The sequence below is a fragment of the Mus caroli genome, unplaced genomic scaffold, assembly GCF_978045245.1.
Source record: "Mus caroli unplaced genomic scaffold, Mus_caroli_1 scaffold_8, whole genome shotgun sequence".
NCBI classification, from domain to species: Eukaryota; Metazoa; Chordata; class Mammalia; order Rodentia; family Muridae; genus Mus; species Mus caroli.
In genome coordinates, this window is record NW_028227263.1 from 12865874 (window position 1) to 12889829 (window position 23956).

The window sequence follows — 23956 nt, forward strand, 5'->3', positions numbered from 1 at the left end:
ACATTCTCACTGTTGTATAAAGTTCACACTTGTGAACTGGGTGCACTGGGAACATTTAGGAGCATTTTATGGCACAATAGGAATGGCATAATATAGGCCATGTGCCATTTGAGATGGAAGCTCAGGGAGTTCCCACCTGGCCTGTGAAACATAGATTTTTTAAGGACTTGAAAAGCAAAGAGATTGTTTTCTGTAAGTTCCCTGTCCTCTATTTGCCCAAAGCAGAAGCAAAATAAACCCACCAGCTTCAGTCTTAAGAATCAATTTTGTGGCAACCAAGATTCTGCATCTCTACTGCCTACCTCCAAGTTCCACCTCCTCCCCTCCAGCAGGCAATCCCGGAACCATACCTTGGAAAATCTCTAGTACAGAAAATACCGTTCCCTCTTTAGCCTGAGTCCACCCACAGATATTGGTCCCCAGGTACAGAAAGCAGATCCCCAACACAAACATGTTTTTCAGTGTTGTTCTTTCAGAGTTACACTGATGGCTGCCACCCCTGAGAGATTGCTCTGGGCACTTTGCTGGGCCCGTGTCTTCTCTCAGCAGTTGAGAGAGATTAGGAAATGGGGGGAACTATGATTCAAACCAAGGGTCTTGCCCTTTCTCACTCTATCAAGTGACTGTTGCTCCTCTGAGTCTGTGGCCTTTGTCACTTTGGAAAGAGTTCCAGTTGTTTACGAAGAAGTGATAATGTTGAGTGGCAGGGCGGGGCACTTGCTGTCTTCTGCTCACAACTCCTTGTGCTCTACGAAGTTGGGGCTTCACAGATAGGGCAGTTTGCCATTACAAATTAGCTTCTGTTCCTGTTCTTTTGTGTGGGGATCTGACCCGAGGACTTGCTTTCAGGGCCTTCCGTGAAGGGTGGGAACACAAGAGCTAAACATAGCACTGGTTGTCTTTACTTGTTTGCATTTGTACTTTTCAACGAGACAAGCTTGGAAACCGTTAGAATCTGTGCTGCAGACAACACAAGTGGCCACATGGATGCTATCGATACGCACCTTTGGCAAACTAGCCTTCATTTACCTCTATCTAGTTGCCTGCCTGCTTCATACAGAGCCAATCCAAGGCCCAGAGTAGGTGGAGGGTTTGGGGCCTAGCCCAGATTGAATCTGCGTGTATTGATGATAGTAAAAAGAACTAACTGGTGAACACCCACAGCCACTTCTACAGTTTTTGTCTTCATTTCGTCACCCACTTTTCCTTCACGTCCTCCCATCCCCTGCCAGGTAGGTCTGCTGTGTGGCACACTCCATGAAGGATCATGGAAAGCTGTCGTGGGTTGTACTTGAGAACTGGCAGCCCAGCAGAATGAACAGCAAGTGTAGACCTCCATACAAAGGATCAGTCTCTTCCTAGTAGATGGCTTTTCCCCATTTGACCTGGACACATTCTGTCCCGTGTCCCAGGCTTCCAAGCACCAGCTGTGGTACCATGTTGGTCCTTCAGTGCTCAGTGGATAGGCCGGTTGTTCCCTTCCTCAGCCTACCACACCCCTGAGCTCTGGGGTGTTTTCAGTGTCAGTTGCAGTGACTTCCTGGAAATCCACAGGAGAGAACCCAGAGGAAGATGAGTTTAGGCCCTGGTTCCAGAGTGGCTCCTTCCCAGAACTAAGGCAGAGCACAGCACCATTCATTCGCTCAGCAGCACAGTTCTCACATACTAATAAACTTTCCTCACAGGAAATGTACAGACAAGAAAAACAAAACTAAGAAAGCACAAATTAACCGGCCATCTCACAGTCAGTCATTAACATTTTGGTCTGTTGCTTTTTGTTTCATGTATAGCACATTATGTATTGACTAAATAGGAATCGTGGGGCTCTATACACAGCTTCTTTAGCAGTTTATCTCCAGCATTTCCCTGGGCCATTAGCCAGTCCTCGACACTACACGGTTGCGTGATCTGTTAAACCAGCCACCTACTATAGGACATTTTAATTATAACTTTATTATACAATTTGCTGTCATTTGTTATCATTTTGATTTGTTTTCCACTTTTTTTAAGATTTACTTATTTTATAGTAAGTAGGAGTAGGAGAGCATCGGATCCCATTACAGATGTTTGTGAGCCACCGTGAGTGGTTGCTGGGAGTTGGACTAGGGACCTCTGGAAGATCAGTCAGTGCTCTTAGCTGCTGAGCCAGCTCTCCAGCACTCCACTTTTTTTTTTTTGGATGGCTTTTCTCCTTCTATAATATGTAGTCATGACTCAGTCTGTGTTGAATTGTATTTCTTCTCATTCTATAACCCAGGCTGACCATGCATTCAAGGTGATCCTTCTGCCTCAGCTTCTTGGGATTAAGCTGGGTTTATGCCACCGTGCCCAGTTTAGTTTATATTTCCTCTGTTTTGAATTTATTATTTTGGTTCACTGAGCTATTGCCAAATTAAAACTACTTCACAGAATGGTAAACATTGAGCAGGGGAGATGTGTCAGTGGGTCAAGCACTTACTGTGCAAGCCTGATGACCTTAACTCAGATCCAAGAACCTACAAAAGAGCCAGACAGAGCCCAGCAGTGGTGGCGCACACCTTCCATCCCAGCACTAGAGAGGCAGAGGTAGGCGACTCTGAGTTTGAGGTCTACAGATGCCCCCGCCCCCGCCCCACCCCATATACTTGTGGGAAGGGAGAATACTCAAGAGGAAGAGAATACTGGAAGGAATGTTTTCCACAATTACTGAAGACACACGTATCTGAACAATGTACAGAGCTTGCGAAGAGCTATGTGGGGGTCAGGTAAAGGTTATATATATGTGGAAGCGATTTATCAAATTCACCTAGAAGACTAGGTATTAGAGCCGCCTCTACCCTCAGGGTCAGGAGGATTCTAAGTTGGAGTCTTTGGGTGTTCACCTACACTCCTGCTTCATTCCCGGCGGGCCTGCTAAACGTCAGCAAACCCTTCTTCTGCCTCTCCAGCTCCGAAGGAGAGTTTCTCCCTGTTTCCTCCGCCCAGGCTTGCGGCTCCTCAGGTCATCTGTCCCATGACTTAGCAGAGTGTCTGGGTAGAAGAAACTTTATACTAAGCCTTGGTTTGGCTTCCTCTGGCTCCTGGGCACCCTCTTTGGTGGCATTACTCACCCTCTTGACCTAATGGACTAGGTCCTGTTTGGGTGACACTCGGTGCATGCTGTGTCTCAGTGGCCTTTGAGAAGTGACCTTTGTAAGCCAGGTGTGGTCATGGTGGCTCATGTCAAATTCCATGACTTGGGACACCGAGACAGGAGATTTGCCACAGGCCAGGGCCTTATACTACAGAGTAGCACGTTGTCTGGAAGGAAGAGGACTGAGTGGTGCTGTGGAGCAGGTTTCATAGCTCTCGTTACCGGGAGTGTGCGTCACCTGGGGATAGAGCCATCTTTTGAAACATCTACATTTTCCCTGTATAATAAGTATCTTGAAGCCGGGTCACTGTCAGACTGGCCTGGTTTTTTACTGTGCCATACAGCTGTATTGCACTAGGTGGTGTGCCGTGTGGATATTACGGTCCAAGAAGGATGCCCAGTGAGTGGTCTGAATTGCTCTGGGTGTCAGTGGGACCTTTAAATCACTTAGTTCGAGCCATTTTCAGCTTTATTTCAGGTCCACTGCCCGCCTGACTCAAGCAGTCACATTTGCCAACTAAGACAATGTATTCAGATTAGCAGAGACAGGGCCGAGAGGACGGCAGATGCGTCTCGTCTTTGCGGTTTTTGTAGATTTGAGTACAGGAACTTTCGTCTCCTAACGTTCCCAGAGCGCCCGAGACTAGAGTGGTAAAACAATCATTTGTTCTTAAGATTTTACTGAAATAAAAGTTCAAGTTCAGATCTTGCATTCCACAGTTGGGCTAGCCCGTGGACTCATGCATTCAAACAGGGTTGCCTGACCTTACATCACGCTGTCTGTGGCCTAAATGTTACTCTTACCCGTTTCACCTGCTTTACATATCCTCAGTTTCATCAAGAAATCAAATGAATATAAAAAAAAAAGCGCTGTGATTGGCAGTTGTTGACAGTGCTGATATTGTTGAACATTTTGCTCCAAGGCAAACAAACCCCAGCCCCATTGTGACTGTGACCATCTGAAGTGGCCAAGGCTTAGTGTTGCTCATGGTCTTCTGTCTTCTGTGCTAACTTGCACAGCTCCCCTGACTCAGCCACCAACTGGCGCAGAGCTCAGGACACGTTACCATCATGGGAGACAGCATGGGGTGTTGGGAGGGAAGCTGGATCAGGAACTCCAGGGACAGGCAGGTCTGGATTTGGGATGCTGGGAAGGAAGCTGCATCAAGGACCGCAGGCATGGGTCTGGATCCCTGGCTTGTGCTGCCACCTCGGCACCTTGGGCCTTCCTCCTCTCTGGGCCTCGGTTTTCATCTATAAAGTAAGATTGAGCTGGCTGACTTATGAGGACCTTTCCGGTGCCAAGTGCTGCACTGCAAACAGGCTGTTCACAAAGGAACAGGGTTCTGTTGTGAAGGCCTCTCAGATCCTATTTTCTCTTTGTATTTATGCACCAGAAAATGACAGATGGCGAGACCTGGATAGAAAATGCCCTCTTCAGATTGACCAGCCAAGCGCCAGCATCTGGGAATGTCTGCCTGAAAAGTGTCAGGATGGCTCCCTGTGGCACCAGGAGGCAGTGACTGCCTGTGCAGTGACCAGCCTAATCAAAGACCTCAACATAAATGACCACAATGGGAACCCCTCAGCTCCTCCCAGCAAACGCCAGTGCCGGTCACTATCCTTCTCTGATGAGATGTCCAGTTGCCGGACGTCATGGCGGCCCTTGGGGTCCAAAGTCTGGACTCCGGTGGAGAAGAGACGATGCTACAGCGGAGGCAGCGTCCAGCGCTACTCCAATGGCGTCAGCCCCATGCAGCGGAGCTCTAGCTTCAGCCTCCCTGCCAGGGCCAATGGGCTCTCTTCACCTTGCCACCAGTCGAGCCTGCACCATCGCTTTGGGGGGCAACCCTGCCAAGGAGCACCAGGCTCAGCCCCCTGTGGACAGGCGGGCGATAGCTGGAGCCCAGACCCACACCCAGTGGGAGGGGGCCGGCTGGACCTGCAGCGGTCCCTCTCTTGCTCACATGAGCAGTTTTCCTTCCCAGAATACTGTCCCCCCTCAGCCAACAGCACACCTGCCTCAACGCCAGAGCTGGCAAGACGCTCCAGTGGGCTTGCCCGCAGCCGCTCTCAGCCGTGCGTCCTTAATGACAAGAAAATCGGTGTGAAACGGCGGCGTCCAGACGAAGTGCAGGAGCAAAGACCTTCTTTAGACCTTGCCAAGATGGCACAGGTAAGTGCCCCAGTGGCCTAGAATAGGCTCCAGAAACACCTCACTGTTTCTGGGATTCTGGTCCTGGTCCAGCCGCGTAAGTGCACAGTGACTTTCAGACATGTTTAGGGAGTCAGTTCCCTAAGGAAAAAAAAATTCAAAGGTTTCGTTTCTGTTCTTTTAAGTTTTAAGTACCCGGTTTTCTCCATTTAAAAGGAGGCATGTTCTTTCCCTGTTAAGCTCATTGCTAGTGGAACAAGAGCAGACAGATGGTGAGAGGCAGGCATTGGCTAGGAGTCCTGTGTGACCAAACGCTAATTAAGCCTCTTCTAGTCCTTTGCTGGTACCTCCTCTCCTGGAACCCACACACCAGTGTTCAGTATCACTCGGATTATGCTGATCCCTAGATCAGAGCCATGGGTAATGACGTTAGGGAAGGTGGGAACTGTCAAACAGTTAGACCACTCAGAAATTATTAGTCTGCAACTGTTAGCACTGGTTGTGGGAGGAGCCTCTCCCACGTACTCCTGATCCTCTGTGTTGTCCTCTTTGTCTTGGAGCCCAGCATTGTGCCAGCACTTCTCTTGGATATTGATCAGAGGAGGATGGGCTTGGAGTTAGAAGCCATCAGCAGGACAGTTGTCAAAGCCTGAGGACTGGCTACATTTGGTGCCTGCTATAGAGGTCATAGGATGTGACCAGGATGGTAAGGTCTATGCTGTATGTGACATTGGTCCTTGTGACCATTAACTCTAGGATGGGTGGCTCTGGTGGGAAAAACATGGCACTACCAACTCTGTGCCTACCTGGAAGAGCCTCTTGCTCAGTGCCATGGCGTGAGTATCAGTTTTGGGTGTTATGTATAAAAGCATTGATTACTGTTTGGTTTGAGGACGTGAAGATCGGTTTGCTAGTGAGGGAGTGTTCTCTGGAGAGTTGGTCAAGCTCTTCAGACCATGGGCAGACCCAAGGCAGGCAGGCAGGCAGGCAGGCTCATAGTGCCTGTTCTGTACCAGGCAGGTATAACCAGCAAGCAGTCTTCAGTTCCTTTACTACACAGGCGTGCACACACGCATGCACATGCACGCACATGCACAGGTGCGTATACACAAACACAAACGCACACACACTTCTGCAGTGGAGCCGTCTACTTACAACGAAGATATCTCCATGCATGGGGTTACCCTCTGTCCCTTTAATTCTCTAAGCCTGTCAGTCCCCCACTGAAGACAGGGTGCAAGTATCTGCATCTCAGGTGGCCTCAGAGCCCAGTCCATGTCCAGGACAACTGGAGACAAGTGGTGATGTGCTTTTGCCACCCCTGCGCCCACTGGTCAACTTGGGACAGAGTTCTGCCCCTTTCCACGTCCAGGTTCCATGACTTCTGTCTTGGCTCCATGAGAGTCTCTTCCTTCTTCCTGTGTGGGAGATCTTTCTGGCTTACTCACTGGACTGTAGCTGAACACATATGTTGGATACCAAGAAGAAGTTTCTATCTCCAGATAGACTGAAATAGATTGAAGGGGGACAGCATTGGGTGACTTCTGAAGGAGACACAGAACCCTAAGTGCTGGGTGTGATACATACATAGCCTCAGTTGACTTTTAATGCCAAGCCTGTTTTCTTAGTGAGCAAGCTGGAGAGGTAATAAAAGCAGCTTACATGTGTTATGAGATCTCACTAGCCACAAGCTGGAATAACAGTACTGCATTGCTGGAGACATTTTCTGGCCTCACGTATGTAGACACTGTTTAAAAATATATTGCTCGGTGGGGTTGTGACCAAATGTATGGCTTGCCTCATCGGTTCCAGGCAGGCCTCCAAGATCCAGAAAGGTGTGCTGGAGCCTGAGAAGACCACCCTGGTTCTGCCTGCCACCTTGGCTGTCTGCTTGACGGTGTAGGTGGGACAAAGCACAGGGAGAGGAGAGAATTGCCCTGGGAATGCGCACTCTTTGCATCAGAGGTTAGGTTAGGCCCTGAGGATGGAGTTTGTGGATCCTGGTTCATGTCCTACCACACATCTACCACTGACCAGCCCTCTCTCCATGGGGCTCTGTGGCTCTGCCTGCTTTGGCTCTCCATGCAGTAATATACAGTCTCAGTAGGCAGGCCTTACTTGCCAAGGGGCCTCATAACCACTGAGACAGTTTTCATGTGTCTGTAAACAGTCCTGGGTTAGGGGCCTAGAGAGATGGCTCAGTGGTTAAGTACATTTACTGTTCTTGTAGAGGACATACATGGGTTTGGCTCCCAGCACCCACATGGTGACTCAGAACTGCCTATAACTCCAGTTTCAAGGGGTCTTATGTTTCTCTTCTAGCCTCTAGGAGTATAAGGCATGCGTGTGATACGCGTATATACATCCAGGCAAAACACTCATACACATTTTTTAAAGAGTCCTGGACTCAGCCAGGATATTGTAGGGCCCTGAGTCTGGGTTCACAACAGGCAGGCATGTCACTGGTGTACAGAGACCCACACCTTACCAGAGGATGGTTGAAGCTGGTACTCTCTACATGCTGTGGCTTCGCTGGAGACTTTTAGCTGCCTAGAGGAGTACAATGTCTGCATATCTGGGAGGAAGAACTTGTAGGTGAGTTTTCATACCTGTAGGATAGGCTTGGTACAGCCCTTTCTTCCTTGAACTCCCTCCTTAACTCTCTCATAAGTCTTTGATCTTGGTTCGTATATTTGTTCCACTTTCATGTTCTTGTGAAGGAACCTCTTTGCGTGTGGCCTCTGAGACCAGGTGTATGAACACTTTAGATAAAGGTACAAAGTGCCATTTTGGTTAGACCTTTGGAGCAGCTGGGTGTTCTAATAAACCAACTCCCTTGAGGGGCCCACTGGGGCCAGGAACAGACCCTGAGGGTGGTGAACTTGTGGGGCTTCCCTTTGGCCTTTACACAGCTGGTGGGAGCCAGAGCTCTCTAACCTGCCAGTAGAAAAGGAGCCTGGTTAGGATGAGAGCTGAGAGCCAGATGGCAGGAGAGGGCAAAGAGCTCTAAGATCCAGACCATGAGGCCCTAGTCTTCATCGCCCCTTGGTTTAGCAGGAGCACATGCCATAGGCACAAGCTCTCTGATAGAAGTCCATGTTATATCAGGGCTTACCCATTGCCACCCTGTGAGGGTACTGAGGTTCTGGTGGTTTCTAGGCCTGCCAGACCCTCTCTGCATAAAGTAGTCACTTCTATATCCATATTTATGGGTGCTGACAAACCACGAGGTCTCCAGAAAAGAGGTTATGATGCTAGAGCCCTAGGCAGTTTGCTGAACATTACTGTGTAGTAGCTCCACAACCAACACAGGAGTGAGGCGGGGGGGGGGGGGGGGGGCGCGTTGATAGCTGTGTTTTTTTCTTTTAAGTGGGTGAGTTTATTATATATAGTAAATCAAAATAAAAGAATAAATAGCCAGTAGCAGACAGACAGACAGAAGCAACAGATAGAAAATATCATCAAGTCAGAGAGGCAGATAACAGGAGTCCCTGTTCATCTTTCTGGATGAGCTTCAGGCTTCTTCCTATTGCCACTGCAGGCACCTTTATATCATGGGATAAAGGACGGTGACCTCTGTTGGAAATGGCTCACCTTATAGTTGTTCTAAAGGATATGATGTTTTTACTCTTGTGTTAGTTTGCACAATACAAACAAGCCGTCTTGAAGAACACACACTGAGACATACTTCCTTGGGTCTGAAAGTGGGGAGTAACCCCATTTCTTAGGACGTTTTTCAGTGAGCTCCAGCATATTACTGTTCATCAATAGAATATACGTTATAGTGTGCATGCATGCATTATGTGTATCTCTGTATCTTCCTGTGTATATATCTATCTATAGTTTTTGTATGAACATTCGTAAATCTATTCATACACACATGCACACGGCACCCGTGTTACCCGGTGTGTTGTTTTGTGAATGGTAAGTGCTGACAGACACAGTTCATATTGTACTTGCTAGGGCTAGAGAGGAGGTGTGAGCAGCTGCAGGGGCAGGTCTGAGACACACATGCTGAGGGTCCCCACAGGTACAGTCTCGCTATTGTAGACGCTGCTTTTCTTGCTTCCTCCTGTCCTAGTGCCCCTTTCTGTCTTAGCCCTACCACCCCTTGTTTGTTCATCCTCCTGCCTCAACCTCTTCTCTCGCAAATGGTAAGGAGGCAGTCCTCTGGCCACCAAGATGCCTGCTTAACTCCATGTTGAGAGCCATGGGTGGTGAGATGGTGCCAGAAGGGGATTTACCTCCCTCTACAGGGAGTCAGCCATATATGAGCATTCCCTTTCCATGTCCAACAAGCATCCTTGAAACCAGGGCTGAAATATCCCCAGAGACCACAGCTACCCCATCGCCTGCCATATCTCTGAGGCACAGCTGTCTTAGCCAGCAGCAGCGGCCCTTGTCCCTCTCCGCAGTGAAGGTGAAATTGCAGTAAAAAGTTGCTTCCCGATTGTCTTAGGTCATATTGTCTTAAAATCCCAGTTTTAAGATTGTGGCCAGAGTGCCTGGTGAGGCCGCAGTTGACACAGGTTGATTGTAGGTAGGAGACCCCGGAAGGGAAATGACACCTTCCTTCCCTGTATTTTTAGTTATGGCCTATGCTCTGTGATGTGAGCTGTGGCCCACAGGAGTCCGTAAGAACCAGTCCTGCCTGGGTCTGGTCTGGTGGGTCTCTCCTCCTGTGCTCTCCTCCTCAAGTCATCTTCTGAGGTCACTGTTGTCTGTGGTGCTCTGTAAAGCCACAGCCTCCTGCTGGCACCAGGCCAGTGGACAGCATTGAGGACAGGGCTGGTCTGAGCATTGAGAGCTGTTGAGCAGCCCAACTTTCCCTGACATTGATAGCAACTGCTTCATTTGAGACCTGGCCTGACCACCAACCATTGCTTGTGTCCCAGAAAGTCCCCAAGTTATGCAGTACCGTTCAGTCATGGATCATGTGTGTGAGCAAAGACTTCAGAAAAGCAACAATGAATAAGATTACTCATGAATGCCATGCCCCTGCCCCTGGGTGCTGTGTTTTTAACTCCAGGCTGGTCAGTTTGAAAGAGAAAACAAATTGTATTTTTCAACAGAGCTTCAAATAGAGGCAAGACATTCATAGGGAGGGCTCAGGATGCTGAAACAGAGGTTTGATTGATTACAGCTGCCCACACACTGCACCCTCAAGCTCCCCGAGGAGGCCCCAGAACAGGCAGCAACTGTTGTGTTAGCAGATGTTTGAGAAACTCATGAAAGCTGGCTGGGATGCTGTGGGGCAGGAAAGAGCAGGAGGTAGAAATAAGCATGCTGGCATATGGAAGGGGAGCCGCTGAGAGCTGGGGTCCTGCCCATGAGTTTAGAGAGCCTGGTGGAGTAGAGCCATAGGGCTTTGCTGGTTGGCGGGCTGCTGCTGCAGTCAGCAGGGGTCGTAACAGATGCTTAGAGATAACTCCTGGCTCTTTGCTGGGCAGAGTCACCCTTGGATGAAACTCCTTCCAGCCAGCCTTCTTTCCCTTTGCTCTGTGTACCAGTGGAGCTGCCTTTAACAGGGGACAGTGGAGTGGCTCTTCATGCTGCTGGACTTGGCAGTTGTGGGTCAGCCTTCCATTTGCTTGGCCAGATCCCTGGCTGTAGGCCTGGCTGGCCTAAGCCTTTGTGGTCTTCTCTTGTCTACTCTTGTCAGTGTCCAGTGCCTCACCTGTTACTTTGCCTATTGCCTTGGCCCCTCGTTGGCCTTGCTGATGAGGTGGGAGGCACTTCATTTTGACAGGGAGATGAATTTAGAGATGGGGCATCTACAACATAGAGTGCCGGCTGGTGTGAAGCTCTGGATTGTATTGGAACAAAAGAAGTGCTGGATGAAAGTGAAGACAAAACCCATCAATACATGGGATGGATGCTTCAGACGGTCTGGACCTCAGCAGAGAACCTGTGTTTTTGGGGTTTGTGAATGCTGAGCTGTGGCAGCTCTGGGCATTGTAACCTAACATGCCCTCGTCCGTGCCTTTAATAGCCATTGCTAACCAATCATGGCATCTGTTTAGGTAAACTCAGAAGAGGCCAGCTTGACAGCCTCTGCTGCCCATTCAGTACCATCTGTTTCTCCTGTGCTAGTTTGTCCCTCATTGGAGGATATGGCTATTAGCATGTAAGGGGCAGTTGGAGACTTGGCCAAAACCATATACTGAGTTGGAAACCCCAGGAAGGCTTAGGCCCCAGTGAATCCCTCTCCTATCACCTGGGCTTTGTCAGTGACTGATCCTTGTGGGATGTAATGTGAGCTTTGAAGTCAGGTAAGTCAGGGCCCTATCCCTATCCTGCCATTTCTGATCTGATCTGTACTCCCTTAGGCACACGCCTGGCTCCTCTATGTCTGTAAAGTGGAATTGCTCTTGCTTTTCTCAGGAGAATAGAAAGAAGCCATGCACTATGGACCTAGCACGTAGTTTTCAATTGAACACGGCTTTATAGAAAAAAAAGGCTAGGGAAATTTCATAGTGGTCAAGGTACATGCCGTGCAGAGCCCAGCACCCTTGGGAGGAGCTGAGTGTGGTCTTGTGCACACCTGACACTACAGCTGAGTTTGGGAAGAGAGTAGAGACTAGAGAATCACTGGACTGTGCTAGCTGCTAGCTAAGCTGAAAAAAAAAAAAATGAGGTGGAGGTCTGGGGAGATAGTCCATTGGTTGGTTAAGAAAACGTGTTCTTACAGAGGAGACCTGAGTTTGATTCCAGGCACACACATAGTGACTCAAAATTGTCTATATCTCAAGCTCTGGGGAATTCAATGCCCTCTTCTGACCTCCCTGGGCACTGTGCATGTATGTGATGCACAGACATACATATGAGCAAAACACTCATACTCATAAATAAATCAACCAAAAGAACATAAAAATAAAGATGGGATGGAAAGTGACAGAGGACGCTCGGTGCCTTTCTCTGGTCTGTATATTCACACATGCGTGCATGCCTCATACACATGAGTACACGCACATTTTAAGAAAAAGCAATTGCAAACAGAAGCAGCTGCAGCAGAAGAGCCTGCAGCTTTTCTCCTCCTGTGCTCAGGGGTCAGCTTTCCTGACATAGCCCCTCTGCAACTCTGGCCAGCCTGCTAGGCTTGTGCTGTTGGTAGGCCAAGTCCTGCCAGCTGTGCAGCAGGCTGGGGTTGGAGTGCTTGGCACATGGCCTTCCTTTTTCCTTAGAGAAAGATGTGTCCACGGGTACCATAGAGCCTTGGTGGGGGGATCTATGCTTCAGGAAAACCATCCACAGACACCTGGTTCCCTTCTTGTCCCCAGGTTATGTAATAAGCCAACTTCTGAAGGTCACTCAGATCACGGCCCAATGTTGACATAATAGGTTTGATCTCCTGGGGAAGAGAAAAAAAAAAAAAAAGGAATTCCCCATGGGAGCATGCCAGGGAGGCATTCACATGCCACTTGGTGATTTTCCATGCCTCACTTGAAAGGCAGTGGTGCTCTGGGGACTCCAGGATCCTTGGGAGTGAGTGCCTCTTCCTCCCTAGGACAGTTCCCTAGATGCAAGCCCCTGGAAACTTCCTTATCAAACTGGGAGCACCTTTGGCTTGCCAGACCTGCACGGTGTGGGCATAGTCTTGGCATCCCTGTCTTCTAGGGCCCACAGCCTCTAGGCAGAAGGGAAGCAGCCTTTCCTGCTGAGGTCTGAGCATTCCCCAGGGCAGCTCCGGGCTGGCCAGCGGAGGCCACTGTAGGAGAGGCCTGTGGGCCATGGTTACTAGTACATGGCTAGTTCACCTCCAAGGAGGAGGGGGCGCTAGAGCAGTAGTTCTCAACCTGTGGGTAGCGACCCCTTGGTGGTGGTGGTGGTGGGGCATTGTGTAGAACAGCCCTTTCACAGGGCATTACCATTCATTAACAGTAGCAAAATTACAGTTACAAAATTATCAGTGAAAATAATTTTACAGTTGGGAGTCACCACAACATGAGGAACTGTATTAAAGGGTCTCAGCATTAGGAAAGTCGAGTCCCACTAGTCTAGAGAAATCCCCATGTTATTCCTAGGTTGTTGAAGAAGTAATAGAGTGTATGAGCTGAACCAGTGAGGCAACAGAGGCTGGAGGGGGACAGGACCTGCTTCATGCTGAAACTCTTTATCTGGGGCAGCTAGGTCTTCATTGTGGGTAATTTATGTCACCTTTCTGTATCTTAGTATCCCTGTCTAGGGGGTAAGGTAGCACTAGGGAGGTAGGGGAAGGCAGATCCTTGGTCCCACTGGTCAGTCATCCTGGCTGAATTGATGAGCCTCAGATCCCAGAGAGAACCAGTCTCAAAAAAACAAAGTAGATTAGCTGGGTGCAGTGGTACAGGCAGACCTCTGTGTTCAAGACCAACCTGATCTACTTAGTGAGTTCTAGGATAGCCAGGGCTATGTAGAGAGACCCTGTCCACCCCCGACCCCCAAAGTAGATGGCTCTTGAGAAATGACATCCAAGGTTGATCTCTGGCCTCCACATACATGCTCTCACACATGTGTGTGCACATATACACACACATACAGGACATGTGGCTTTTATTCTTCACACAGGGTGGAAGTATTCAAGGATTTGAAACCCGGGAGCAATAGAAGCCCTGGAAACTTTTCTGGACTGTGATGAGCAGTATGACTGAGGGGGCTCGGGAAATGGAGGAGGCTAGTCAAGGTGCTGTTGGCAAGCTTGGCTGCCAACTAAAGCAGGGCGGGCAGTGGCATGCCCATTTGTGTAAAGGCTCCAGTAGCAGGCTAACGGTGAGACAACAGGACCCACCATAGTGCAACAATTGCTATTGGCCACCAGCTTCTCAGTGTAGACTGCACTGGGTAGAGTCAATCACCCTAGCTCGCCAACATCATCATTTATGTTTGAATAGTCTATTTAAAGCTTGCTGATTGTAAGTCCCTTTGATCTTATTTATCTGCTTACTTTGTCTGTTTCTTTGTTGTGCGTGTACAGTGTATGTGAGTGCAGGTATGCACACGCAGTAGCACACATGTAGAGGTCAGAAGACAACCTCCACCTTGTATGAAGTCAGGTCTCTGTTGTTTTTCCACTGTGTATGCCAGGCTGTCTGGCCTGTGAGCCCTTAGAGAGTCTCCTGTCCCCACACACATGCACATGTGCTTTGCACGGCTACATATATACACGACCTTGGGCTTTTTATTCTTCAGAATGCGTCTTCAAAAGCATAGTGAGTACAGAAACTCACACTGCGTTTATCTATTACGCGGATTGTGTTAGGTCCTCATGCTTGCACAGCAAGTGTTCCTACCCTCTCAGGGCCGTCTCCCCAGCCCACATGTTCCTTCTTGCTTGTTTCTTAGTACAGATGAAGCCTGGGGTGCACCAAGTGGCCCTAGAGCCACCTTGCTCCAGTCACTGCATGCCAGTGGTTTATCAGCCAGGCTGCCTTTTCCCTCTGGAGCCTCTGTACCTCTGCTAAAAGTGTGTTTGTCCTTGCCCATTAGCGCTGGTCGGGTTACCTATCCTGAGCTCCAAGCTCAGGGCTGGAGGAGGCCTGGACTGGCATACTGCCACAGGAAGATTCTTCCATGGTTTTGAATGTTTGTCATGCTGGATCTCATCTCAGCTGTGCCATATCTGGTCAATTTACAACAGCTGGGGCAGCATTTTCCTGAACAAAAGGGAGAGGGAAGGTCTGTGGTGTCCCATCCAAGTCTTCGCATAAGTCTGAGTAAGCCTCAGTGGACTTCAGCATTCAAGGAAGAAGACACTTGACAGATGTAGGAACGAGTTTGCCCTTTTTCAACTAGTTCCTGATCCCTCAACGGACATCAGAATAACACCTTCCCTAAAGGATCCCAGGCCCTTAGTAGCATGGTACTGATTGGCTAGGAAAGCCCTTAGCAAGAACCAGCAAAGGAGCCGGACTTGGTGGTGCATGCCTTTAATCCCAGCACTTGGGAGGCAGAGGCAGGCAGATTTCTGAGTTTGAGGCCAGCCTGGTCTACAAAGTGAGTTCCAGGACAGCCAGGGCTATACAGAGAAACCCTGTCTCAAAAAACCAAAACAAACAAACAAACAAAACAAAACCAGCAATGGAAACAGAGAGGCATCCTTGAGTTGGATGTGATTGTGATGGCCAAGTCTGGCCCAGGCTGAGCATGGCCATGCCATTCCCAAGACAGGTGGACTGCTGTTCTCTGGGGGCCCCCTGATCCGAGGCTCAGTGTCACACCTTTCAGGATGTGTCCCTCTGCCACCCCAAGCACTGCTGCATCGGCAGCCTCTCCCTGTTGATAGGTTATTCAGCTAGAAAATTCTGTGGTTTCAGCCATCTGGATTAGGTCTCTTCTGTGCAGTTTCCAGCTTCGGTGGAGAACTGAAGAAAACCAGTGCCACATAGGAGCTCGAGCTCTGCTGTACTTCCTTCCCCACAGGACTTGAGCTGACTTGGTTAAGTGTGGGTTAATTGCTCCTTCTGACCACAAGATTGACAGTGTCACCTTTGAAAGTTAGACTAGAACTCTTAGGTAGTCCTTTTGGGTGCAGGGAAGGGTGGCTTTTTTTTTTTTTTTTAAATCTCTTTTAGAAAACAAAACAACAACAACAACAATAAAAATGCTTGGTCCTACAATATAGTACAACTCAAGGCTTCCTTTGTAAGCAGTGAACTCACATCAGTGCATATCTCTAAAGGTCATTGAGCCCCCAGTCCTGGCCTGACACTGTACAAAGGCTACATCATGCATCTGCCTTTCATGGAGCAGGTGGGGAGGCAGCTGTCCCTTGCCAGAAGGTGGCATGGGAGTGTGGCATGCCTCTTGGATCAGCCAGAGCCTGGTCAGGACAAGCCATCCATTGGGTCCAAGATTGTCACTGAAAGTATGTGTAACTAGGATTTACAAGAACCAATATCTCAGAGAAGCAACTGCAGGAAGCTGCTCCCTACAGCCCTTCCGGAGGCTTAGCAGCCAAGCAGTCTGAAAGTTCCACAGCTGGCCAGACCTGAAGAGAGGGGAGGGAGGTGAGTACTCTGGAAGAGTAGCATGCTGAAGCAGCTGCTGAGAAAGGAGTAGACTGCCCTGGTAGGGGTCACATGTGTTTGGGTGACTGTACCAGCAGAGGAAAGAGTTAAGAGAGGCCAGCTCTCTCCCTCTAGCCTCCATTTGCCTGACAGTCTTCTGCTAAAGTCAGGGGCTGTGGGTGTCACTTCTTTCCTCCCCAGGTTAGGCACCAGATGCCTTTCCCCCACTGAGCCACCTCGCTAGATCTCAGCCTTTTTTTGGGCAGTGTTAGATCTGTCCTCCAGGGATATTGAGCACTCAGTAAGTTAGAGGAGCCTGGCAAGACCAGACAAATATTCTTGAACATGATGGGATCATTTTTGAAGAAATGTGGTGTTGAAAGAGTGGGTCATGGCTCCGAAGAGCAGGTAGAGCCCCAAGCCATGTCACAGAATCCCAGGAAGGGAACTAAGCCTCTGGACAAGCCTGCATTTGATTTGCTGCTGTGGGGCAGCTCTAGGAGTCCATTCAGAAAGGGTGTTCCTTGTATTTAAGTTGTCCCCTTTCCAAAGTGAAGAGGTAGTTTCTTGGGCAAGTAAGGTGTAAGTCTCATGAGATTCTTTCCCAGATCTCTGGGGACCTGGAACTGAAGCTGCAGCTGGAGACCATCACAGCTTCTATTTGGATTTGACCTCCTGTGAGTTCATTTTAGCCTCTTAGTATCCCTGTGAGGTGTTTCTTAGAAGAGGTGCTGGGGGCCCTGAGGTGTTCAATACCTTGCCCAAGCGATCTTGGAAACTTGGCCCGGAGCCTCCTAGATTGGGAGGAGGTGAGTTAAAGGTCTTTGCACACCCAGCAGGCTTGAGGCAGATAACTCTGTTTCTACAGAGGCCTTGGGTAGGAGCGAGGGAGATCTGGGGAAAAGGGGGAGTCTGGTAGGCCCTCTGGAAGAGTATAGATCCTAGAGCAGATTAAGAGCATAGCAAACCCTTGTCAGATGCCTGCAAGTGGCCATGGAAAGCTTCCAGCTCACAGTGGGAAGGCACTTCTCCCACCAGCGCCTGGCATTGCTCAGCCATTTGGTGGACATTTGGAATTTGGCCTCGACCCCAGGCCTGCCACATCAGAATCTGTATTTGAACTTGATCCCCCTACTTTTGAAAGAACTTGGGAGGTTTCTGTGGAAGATGACTCTGGTTTGGTTTTGGCACTATGCGGCCCATCTATGGGTTCTTCTGGTACCTAGGGCTGGGGGGGAGGGGGTCCCTGAGTTTGAGCCTTACCTGGTCAGCCTTACTATAGTGCCAACTCTGTCCTCTGTGGTTTGGGGCACCTCTCTGGTCACCCTCCTGCCACTGTCCTTTCTTCCCAGGAATGAGGGGACCTGGTTCATCTTGGGAACCTGTCACTGGAGCCTCAGGCACCACCCACTGCTACTCTGATCAGCATGTAAATGGCAAAGTGACACCTTCTCTTCTTCTCAGGCTTCCAGCAAGCACTTTGCAAATGTGTACCATCAGGGCCCTGCGGGGCGGGGATGAGGCTGCAGAAGGAATTAGCTCATCCTGCTTCAGAAGGAAGCTTTGCCATCCACAGTATGTCAGGCTAGCCCAGGTCAGCAGCACGGGAGAAGACAGGTGGAGACCAGGGCTTGTGCATGGCTTGTGGTCTTGGGGGCCATATTCACATGACATTCAGAGACGGGGATAGGGAACAGGTCCAGATGTGAGTCTTGCAACTACCCATGGATCCCTTCCCATTTCTCTGACCATTTTTCATTTGGTGTTTGTTAGTGTGGTCAGCGTTGGTGGTGTGATTACTTAGCCACGTCAGGAGATGCTCCTGAGCCGTGTGATAGATGTGAATATTTGTCTACTGCTTGTGCTCTGGAGGGCCTGTATCTATCTGTAACAGAAGTGATAGTAGTTTATTGAATACTTATTTTACATGAATGAATGAGCGAACAAACTAATGAAGTAAGGCAAAGGCCCAGTTTCTTAATGGATAAGTGAGCTGCTGCATCACTGATTCTCAGCAGCAAGGGTGGCACTTACCACTTGTCTTCGGGTTTCATTTCTGTGAAGAGACACCACGACCAAGACAACTCTTAAAAAGCAAAGTATTTAATTGGGACTGGCTTAACAGTTTCAGAGGTTCAGTTCATTATCATCATAGCAGGAAGCATGGCGGCCTGGAGGCAGACATGGTGCTGGAGAAGGAGATAAGAGTTCTACATCTCGATCTGAAGGCACCCAGAAGGAGGGTCTCATTCCATAGTGGGCAGATCCTGAGCATAGGATCCTCAAAGCCCACCCCTACAGTGACACACTTCCTCCAACAAGGCCACTCGGCCTAATAGTGCCACTCCCTGGGCCAAACCTATTCAAACCGCCACACCACTCCTAGGCATGGGCAACACAGGTGGTTGCATAGTGATGCCCTTAAGACAGCTCCTTGCTGTTTTACACAAGAGACTGGAGTTCAGGATCACTGCCATAGTCACAAGGCCAGAAGTTTCTCCAAGCTTGCACTTGTTACAGTCCCAATCACATGGCAAGGGTCAGGGTGCCAGAGCTTCCCTGGGGAGTGGGGGAACACAGCAGACTCCCAGTATGAAGACATCCAAGTAGCCAAGCTCGGGGATAGCCCCCCAGTCCAGGGATGGCAGCTTGGGAACTCACAGGTCATCAAGGCTGCATATTCTAGGCTCTGCTTGCTGTACCAGTGTTAGAGCTGTCTAGACATTCTGAGTGACACTCGTTACCATTTAGGATAAAGAGGGGCTAAAAGTGGGTTATTACTGAAATTTGAGACTTAAGTTTGAAGCAGTGACAGAGTGGGACACTGAAGGTAGTCATGATGAAGCCCAGCAGCCTCCAGAAGGGGCAGACACCTGAGAGAGTGGGTAGGAGAAATGAAGGGCTCCATCTGTCCCCACCCACACCTTCCCAGTCGTCCTATCCTGGAAGCCTAGAGAGACCTGACAGTGCAGGGCGAACCACAGGGACTGCTTCATCCCAGAGCAGACCCCCAGGAACACTCACAGTAGATGAAGCCGAGTGTTTTGGGCTCTGTAGTGGCCCCAGCACACCTCCTTCCAGTGCTTTTGAGAAGAGGGACTTAAAAAACATATTTGTGAGGCATGGCGACAGCCTTCAAAGACTCCCTTCCAGATGAAGAGCCGGATATGTAGTGAAGTTCTGTGTACACAACGCTACCTCTTGCTGTGTTTGGCACCTGTAGTTTTCCTGCTACTACAAGACTGAGTCCTGGCAAAGATGGGGCATCCACCAGGAGCCCACAGCCTGCAGAGCTTTAGTGCCCACTAAGGAGCCCCTGAGCTAGATAGCCCGGTGCCTCAGTTTCCTTGTTTAGAAAGACTACGTGGCAACTTCTCACCAAAAGCTGGTCTTTGAAAGGACCCAGGTCAAGTATCTTAGTAGTCAGAAACATGTCAGTGGTGTAAGGTGGCCTCCTCACCCTAAGCTGGCTTTCACAAGGCCATCCCTGCGCTCCCAGAGTGGCAGATAACAGTGCTGCTGGGTCAGGAGCTGTGGAAAGGGGCACCTGGGCACCCTGCCTTGGGATGAATCGCTGCGCTGCCTCTTGCTGCACAAAAGCACCCATGTTCCCACACTGGCTACACGTATTGGCTGGGCTGCTCATCCACTCTAGTTCTCTTTCCAGGCTGCCTTTGAGTCTTTGCCATGCTTGAGGAAGTGTGGGCCAGAGCAGGGAGTGTTCATTTCCACTGCTTTCCTTCCCTTCCTTCTGTCCCTCGAAGAATTTTGGTGGGGCTGTGCCACTCAATATGGTGAAACGAAACCCAGCCTGCCAGGGCAGCACTGGGATTCTCATCATTCAGACAGAGCTCTTGAAAATACTCCCAAGCTGGGGTCCTAGGGGTCTCCCCGCAGGCCTGATGTATTCTCTGATGAAGATAGACAACTAGTTCGGAAGTTGCTAGAGGACATTAATTTGTGGGAAAAATAACTTGGCCCTGAAAGGTGGTTTTATGGCAGCTTTGTAAAAATAAGGGCGGGGATGGTTGGCTCCGACATTTAAAAGCCTCATGTGGCTGCGGTTTTATCCTGTGCCCCACCTCAGGCTCAGTGAACAGAGGCCCGGCCCAGGTTGAAACTGCAGCAGCCAGCCGAGAGCCAGAAGTACTGTTCAGGGCCTGGAATGCTGTTAGGGACCCAGGAATAAAGTGGGAAAGTTCTCATGTAGACTCATGGGTGTTGGCACAGGCTTGCTTTGAGCTGGTGAATGATGAAGACACGCGGAACTGGGCTTGGTAGCATCCCCCTCTTCAGTTCCTTCCCTGCCCCTTTGGGACAGCTGTGCATGGGGAGTGGGGTGGTGATCTGCTCAGAATCTGAAGATGAGAGCAACAGGAATTACAGTTTTCAAAGGGAGTTAAGGGGGTGTGGGGGGTAGGGTGTGCCCTAACTTCTCTTCCTTCTTGGGAAGGAGGTGCATAAGTAGTTAGCTGAGAGATGAAGCACATGTTCAAAAAGGTACCAGAATCATTCTAGGGTTCTCTGAGAAAGGACAGTATGGTAACAATGGAATTGTAAACCCCACAGAAGCACTCCTGTGGAGTTCTGAATACCATATGCAAACTGGCCTGCTAATCTCCATGTTAACTCTAATGCAGATATTGCTGTTGGCTTAGCAGATTACTGCCAAAGATGGACGTGCTGAAACCCCGATGAAATGGTTTACTAGAAGCTCGCTGCTAGTCCTAGCTGGTGTGGAGTTTGAACTCAGGACACGTGGCTGAGAGTCTCTGCTGAGCCGGGGTAGCACAGCCACTGGGGTCTGTAGGGGTTGAGGATCCAGTGGCTTCAGAAGGCCTAATAGGCAGAGTAGGGGAGTGTGTGTGGCACTGAGGAGTGAAGCCCTTTGTCACAGTATGGTACCTCCTTCCCAGGTTGTGGGATGCACAGGCAGTTTGCCAAGGTACCTCCCCATTCTCAGGAATGCACCAGTTAGTATGGATGGACACATGGCAGTGTGCAGGAGGTGGCACATGGCCTGGGCCCCCTGCTGAGGTGACCTGCAGCCACTTGGTGCTGCAGTGTACAGAATATTGGCCAATAGTATCCCTAATCCTTATCACAAACAGTGTTTTCTTTAGCTTGATGCAGAGAGCACAACCACACCTACCCCGGGACCCCTGGCCATCTTTTCCTTGAACAGGCCGTCTGCTTGGTGAGGCTCGGCACAGAGCTGGTTTTCACTGAGAAGGACATCACCTATTGTGACCTAGAGTCTGCCAGGATGCCCACTTGGTTCTGCAGTCTTAACATTGTGGTCAGCCTGATCTACATATCATCATAGCTGCTTTTGGAGGTCAAGGAGGGCAAGGGCAGGCTGGACAGAGCCTGCACTGCCAGGAGGCTGAGAACAGGCTTGGAGCAAGGTCATTGGACAGGTAGACCTGGTGCGTGTGTGGCTGTGGGGCTTTGGCAAGACAGTGAACTTCCCTGAGCCTCTGCTTCCTCAGCTGTAAGACACGGGTCAAAACAAGCGGCCCATTCATTGTAGATGCTAACACTCTGGCACATCGGCTTGGGCGATGTCAAACCTGGATATGCTGGTGAGTGCATATAGTTCCATACCTCACAAGGCCGAGGAGTTCAAGCCTCGCCAGTATAATAAGACCCTGTTTCAAGAGAAAAAAAGAAATAGTAATTTCTTGATTTGTTATTTATTGTTGTTCTTAGGTACATACACGTGTAAGAAGCTTAAATTTCACAAGATTTTAAAAGGACATCTTGAAGTCCAAAGCACAGGATGTAAAATTTCTCTAAAGCCACCAGAGTGGCTTGCGGTGGACCCCCACCCCCGCCACCCTTTTTCTAAACAACTGTAATACTGAATGGAGACTCTAGGTAACCACTTTAGTTCCAGGAGGCCATTGATCCAACAGATTGGAGATCTGATTTTAAATTGTCTGCCTATGCATGGAGCAATGATGAGACATAGTTTATTCCTCAAGGAGAAAAAAAACGAAAGAACAGCCAGTTGGACAGAGTGTGGGTGCTTAGTGCCCAGGTCTCACTCTACAGTTAAGGCACAGGTTTTTGTTTTATTTTTTTAAAAGTGTATTTTCAAATGTTTAGTAATTCTTAGTGGTGTGTACACGTGCATGAGAAAGTGTGTGCCACACGTGTGCAGGTGCCTATGGAAGCCAGAAGAGGGGGTCAGAGTCCCTGGAGCTGGAGTTAAAAGTGGTTGTATGCCTCCATAGTGTGTGAGTGCTGGGACCCAAACTCTCTGCAAAAGCAGTAAGTGTTCTTACATACATGTGTGTGTGAGTGTGCGTGTGTGTGTGAGTGTGCGTGTGTGTATCCCCCCCCCCCCGACACTGTGCAGAAAGAAAGAGTTGACTGAACTCATTGATGCTGTCATACCCTTGTTTATAGCCATTCTCTCTCTTCTTTAACACCAAACTACGGCTACATCAGAACAAGCCACATGTCATATGTACTTTAAAAAACTCCATTATCCATTTAGAAGGGCTGCGTTGAGAAAGGCTTCACCAGATATTTGCAGCTCATTCAAGAACTGGAGTAGTTTCTGCTGTCTTATCTACACCGGGGCTCTGCACAAACAAAAGCAGTGTCTGCTGCCGTCATGGCGTTTTTGCACAGTCTGCAGTGTACCACTCTGTCTGAGCTAGCGCCTCTTCATAACTATGCTGCCTAGGAACACCTCTGTCCTTTCCACTGCAGAGCGCCCGAGACCATTGGCCCACAGGCATTCAGGGCTTGTGGGTCCATGGTGCCTGCTGTCTCCACACTGCCTCACACAGAGTCGGCCCCAGTTGCACTCACATTGTGTGTCTGTCTCCCAGGGTCTTGGGGACCTGCTCCAGCAGGCAGGATCTAGGAACCGTCTTGGATTCCTCTGTACTTAGGAGGGACCTGCTCCAGTTCTCCATCACTCATTTAATCTGTTTCTTTCTGGAAAACTATTGTGCTGGACACTGAAAGCATAACCCATCCTCTCGTTGGATTCATGGGGGGGTAGAGGGGGGCAGATCTGTTTGATGCAGATCCTACAGGTGCAGGATCCAGTGTTGAACTAGATGGCTGAGGGCCCTGATCTCTGGAAACTTCTGTCTGGTATGGATAGACAATAAACAACCCAGACTATCATGCCAGACAGCGTTGTGAAGACAAGATCCATGGGTGATACAATAGAGGTGGTGGGCACAAAACCAGAAAAGGCCTTTCCATAAAAGGTGTCATGAGAAACCTCCAGAGGCTGGCAACAGCTAACCATGGCTGGGCACAGTACCCAGCAGAGAAGAGGAGGTGAATATCCACTCGTGCTAGTTGAACTCCCTCCAGAACCGGGAGGCTCCTGCCTGATCCCAGCCCCTCTTACGAGCAAGTGGTCACCCTGATGCTGACCGCTCATCTTTGGGTGCAAGTAGCAAAACCCACTTGTAGGATGTCTTGTAGGATCCCAACAGCATGGCTCTTTCTCTTCCTCAGCAATGTCTGGTTGGCTTGAGGAAGTGAGGTGATGGCATGTCAGTTTCAGGAGCTCGGGATTTTCAGACAGTCATCCAAGCGGGCTGTTGCTTCCAGGCCAATGGGTCTTGGTGCCAGCCCTGAATGTACATAGGCTCACTAGGTCTTCTAGCCATCTGTGTGGTGTGATAAGGTATCTTTGTGGGAGTAGCCCTGGGGTTTGAGTGGAGAGAT

The 23956-nt window shown here is 49.5% G+C and overlaps 1 protein-coding gene across 7 annotated transcripts in view; it reads left to right on the forward strand.

Moving 5' to 3' along the window:
• Positions 1 to 23956, forward strand: part of Fam53b (family with sequence similarity 53 member B) — a 117590-nt gene that overhangs the window by 63544 nt on the left and 30090 nt on the right. For all 7 annotated transcript variants that reach the window (XR_015047801.1, XM_085841225.1, XM_085841224.1 and 4 more), the window contains one exon: positions 4510 to 5288. Coding sequence is in view for 6 of the 7 variants with exons in the window: in XM_085841225.1 (XP_085697351.1) it covers positions 4510 to 5288 (779 nt within the window). In the remaining variant the exon portion in view is untranslated. The remainder of the gene's footprint in view (positions 1 to 4509; positions 5289 to 23956) is intronic.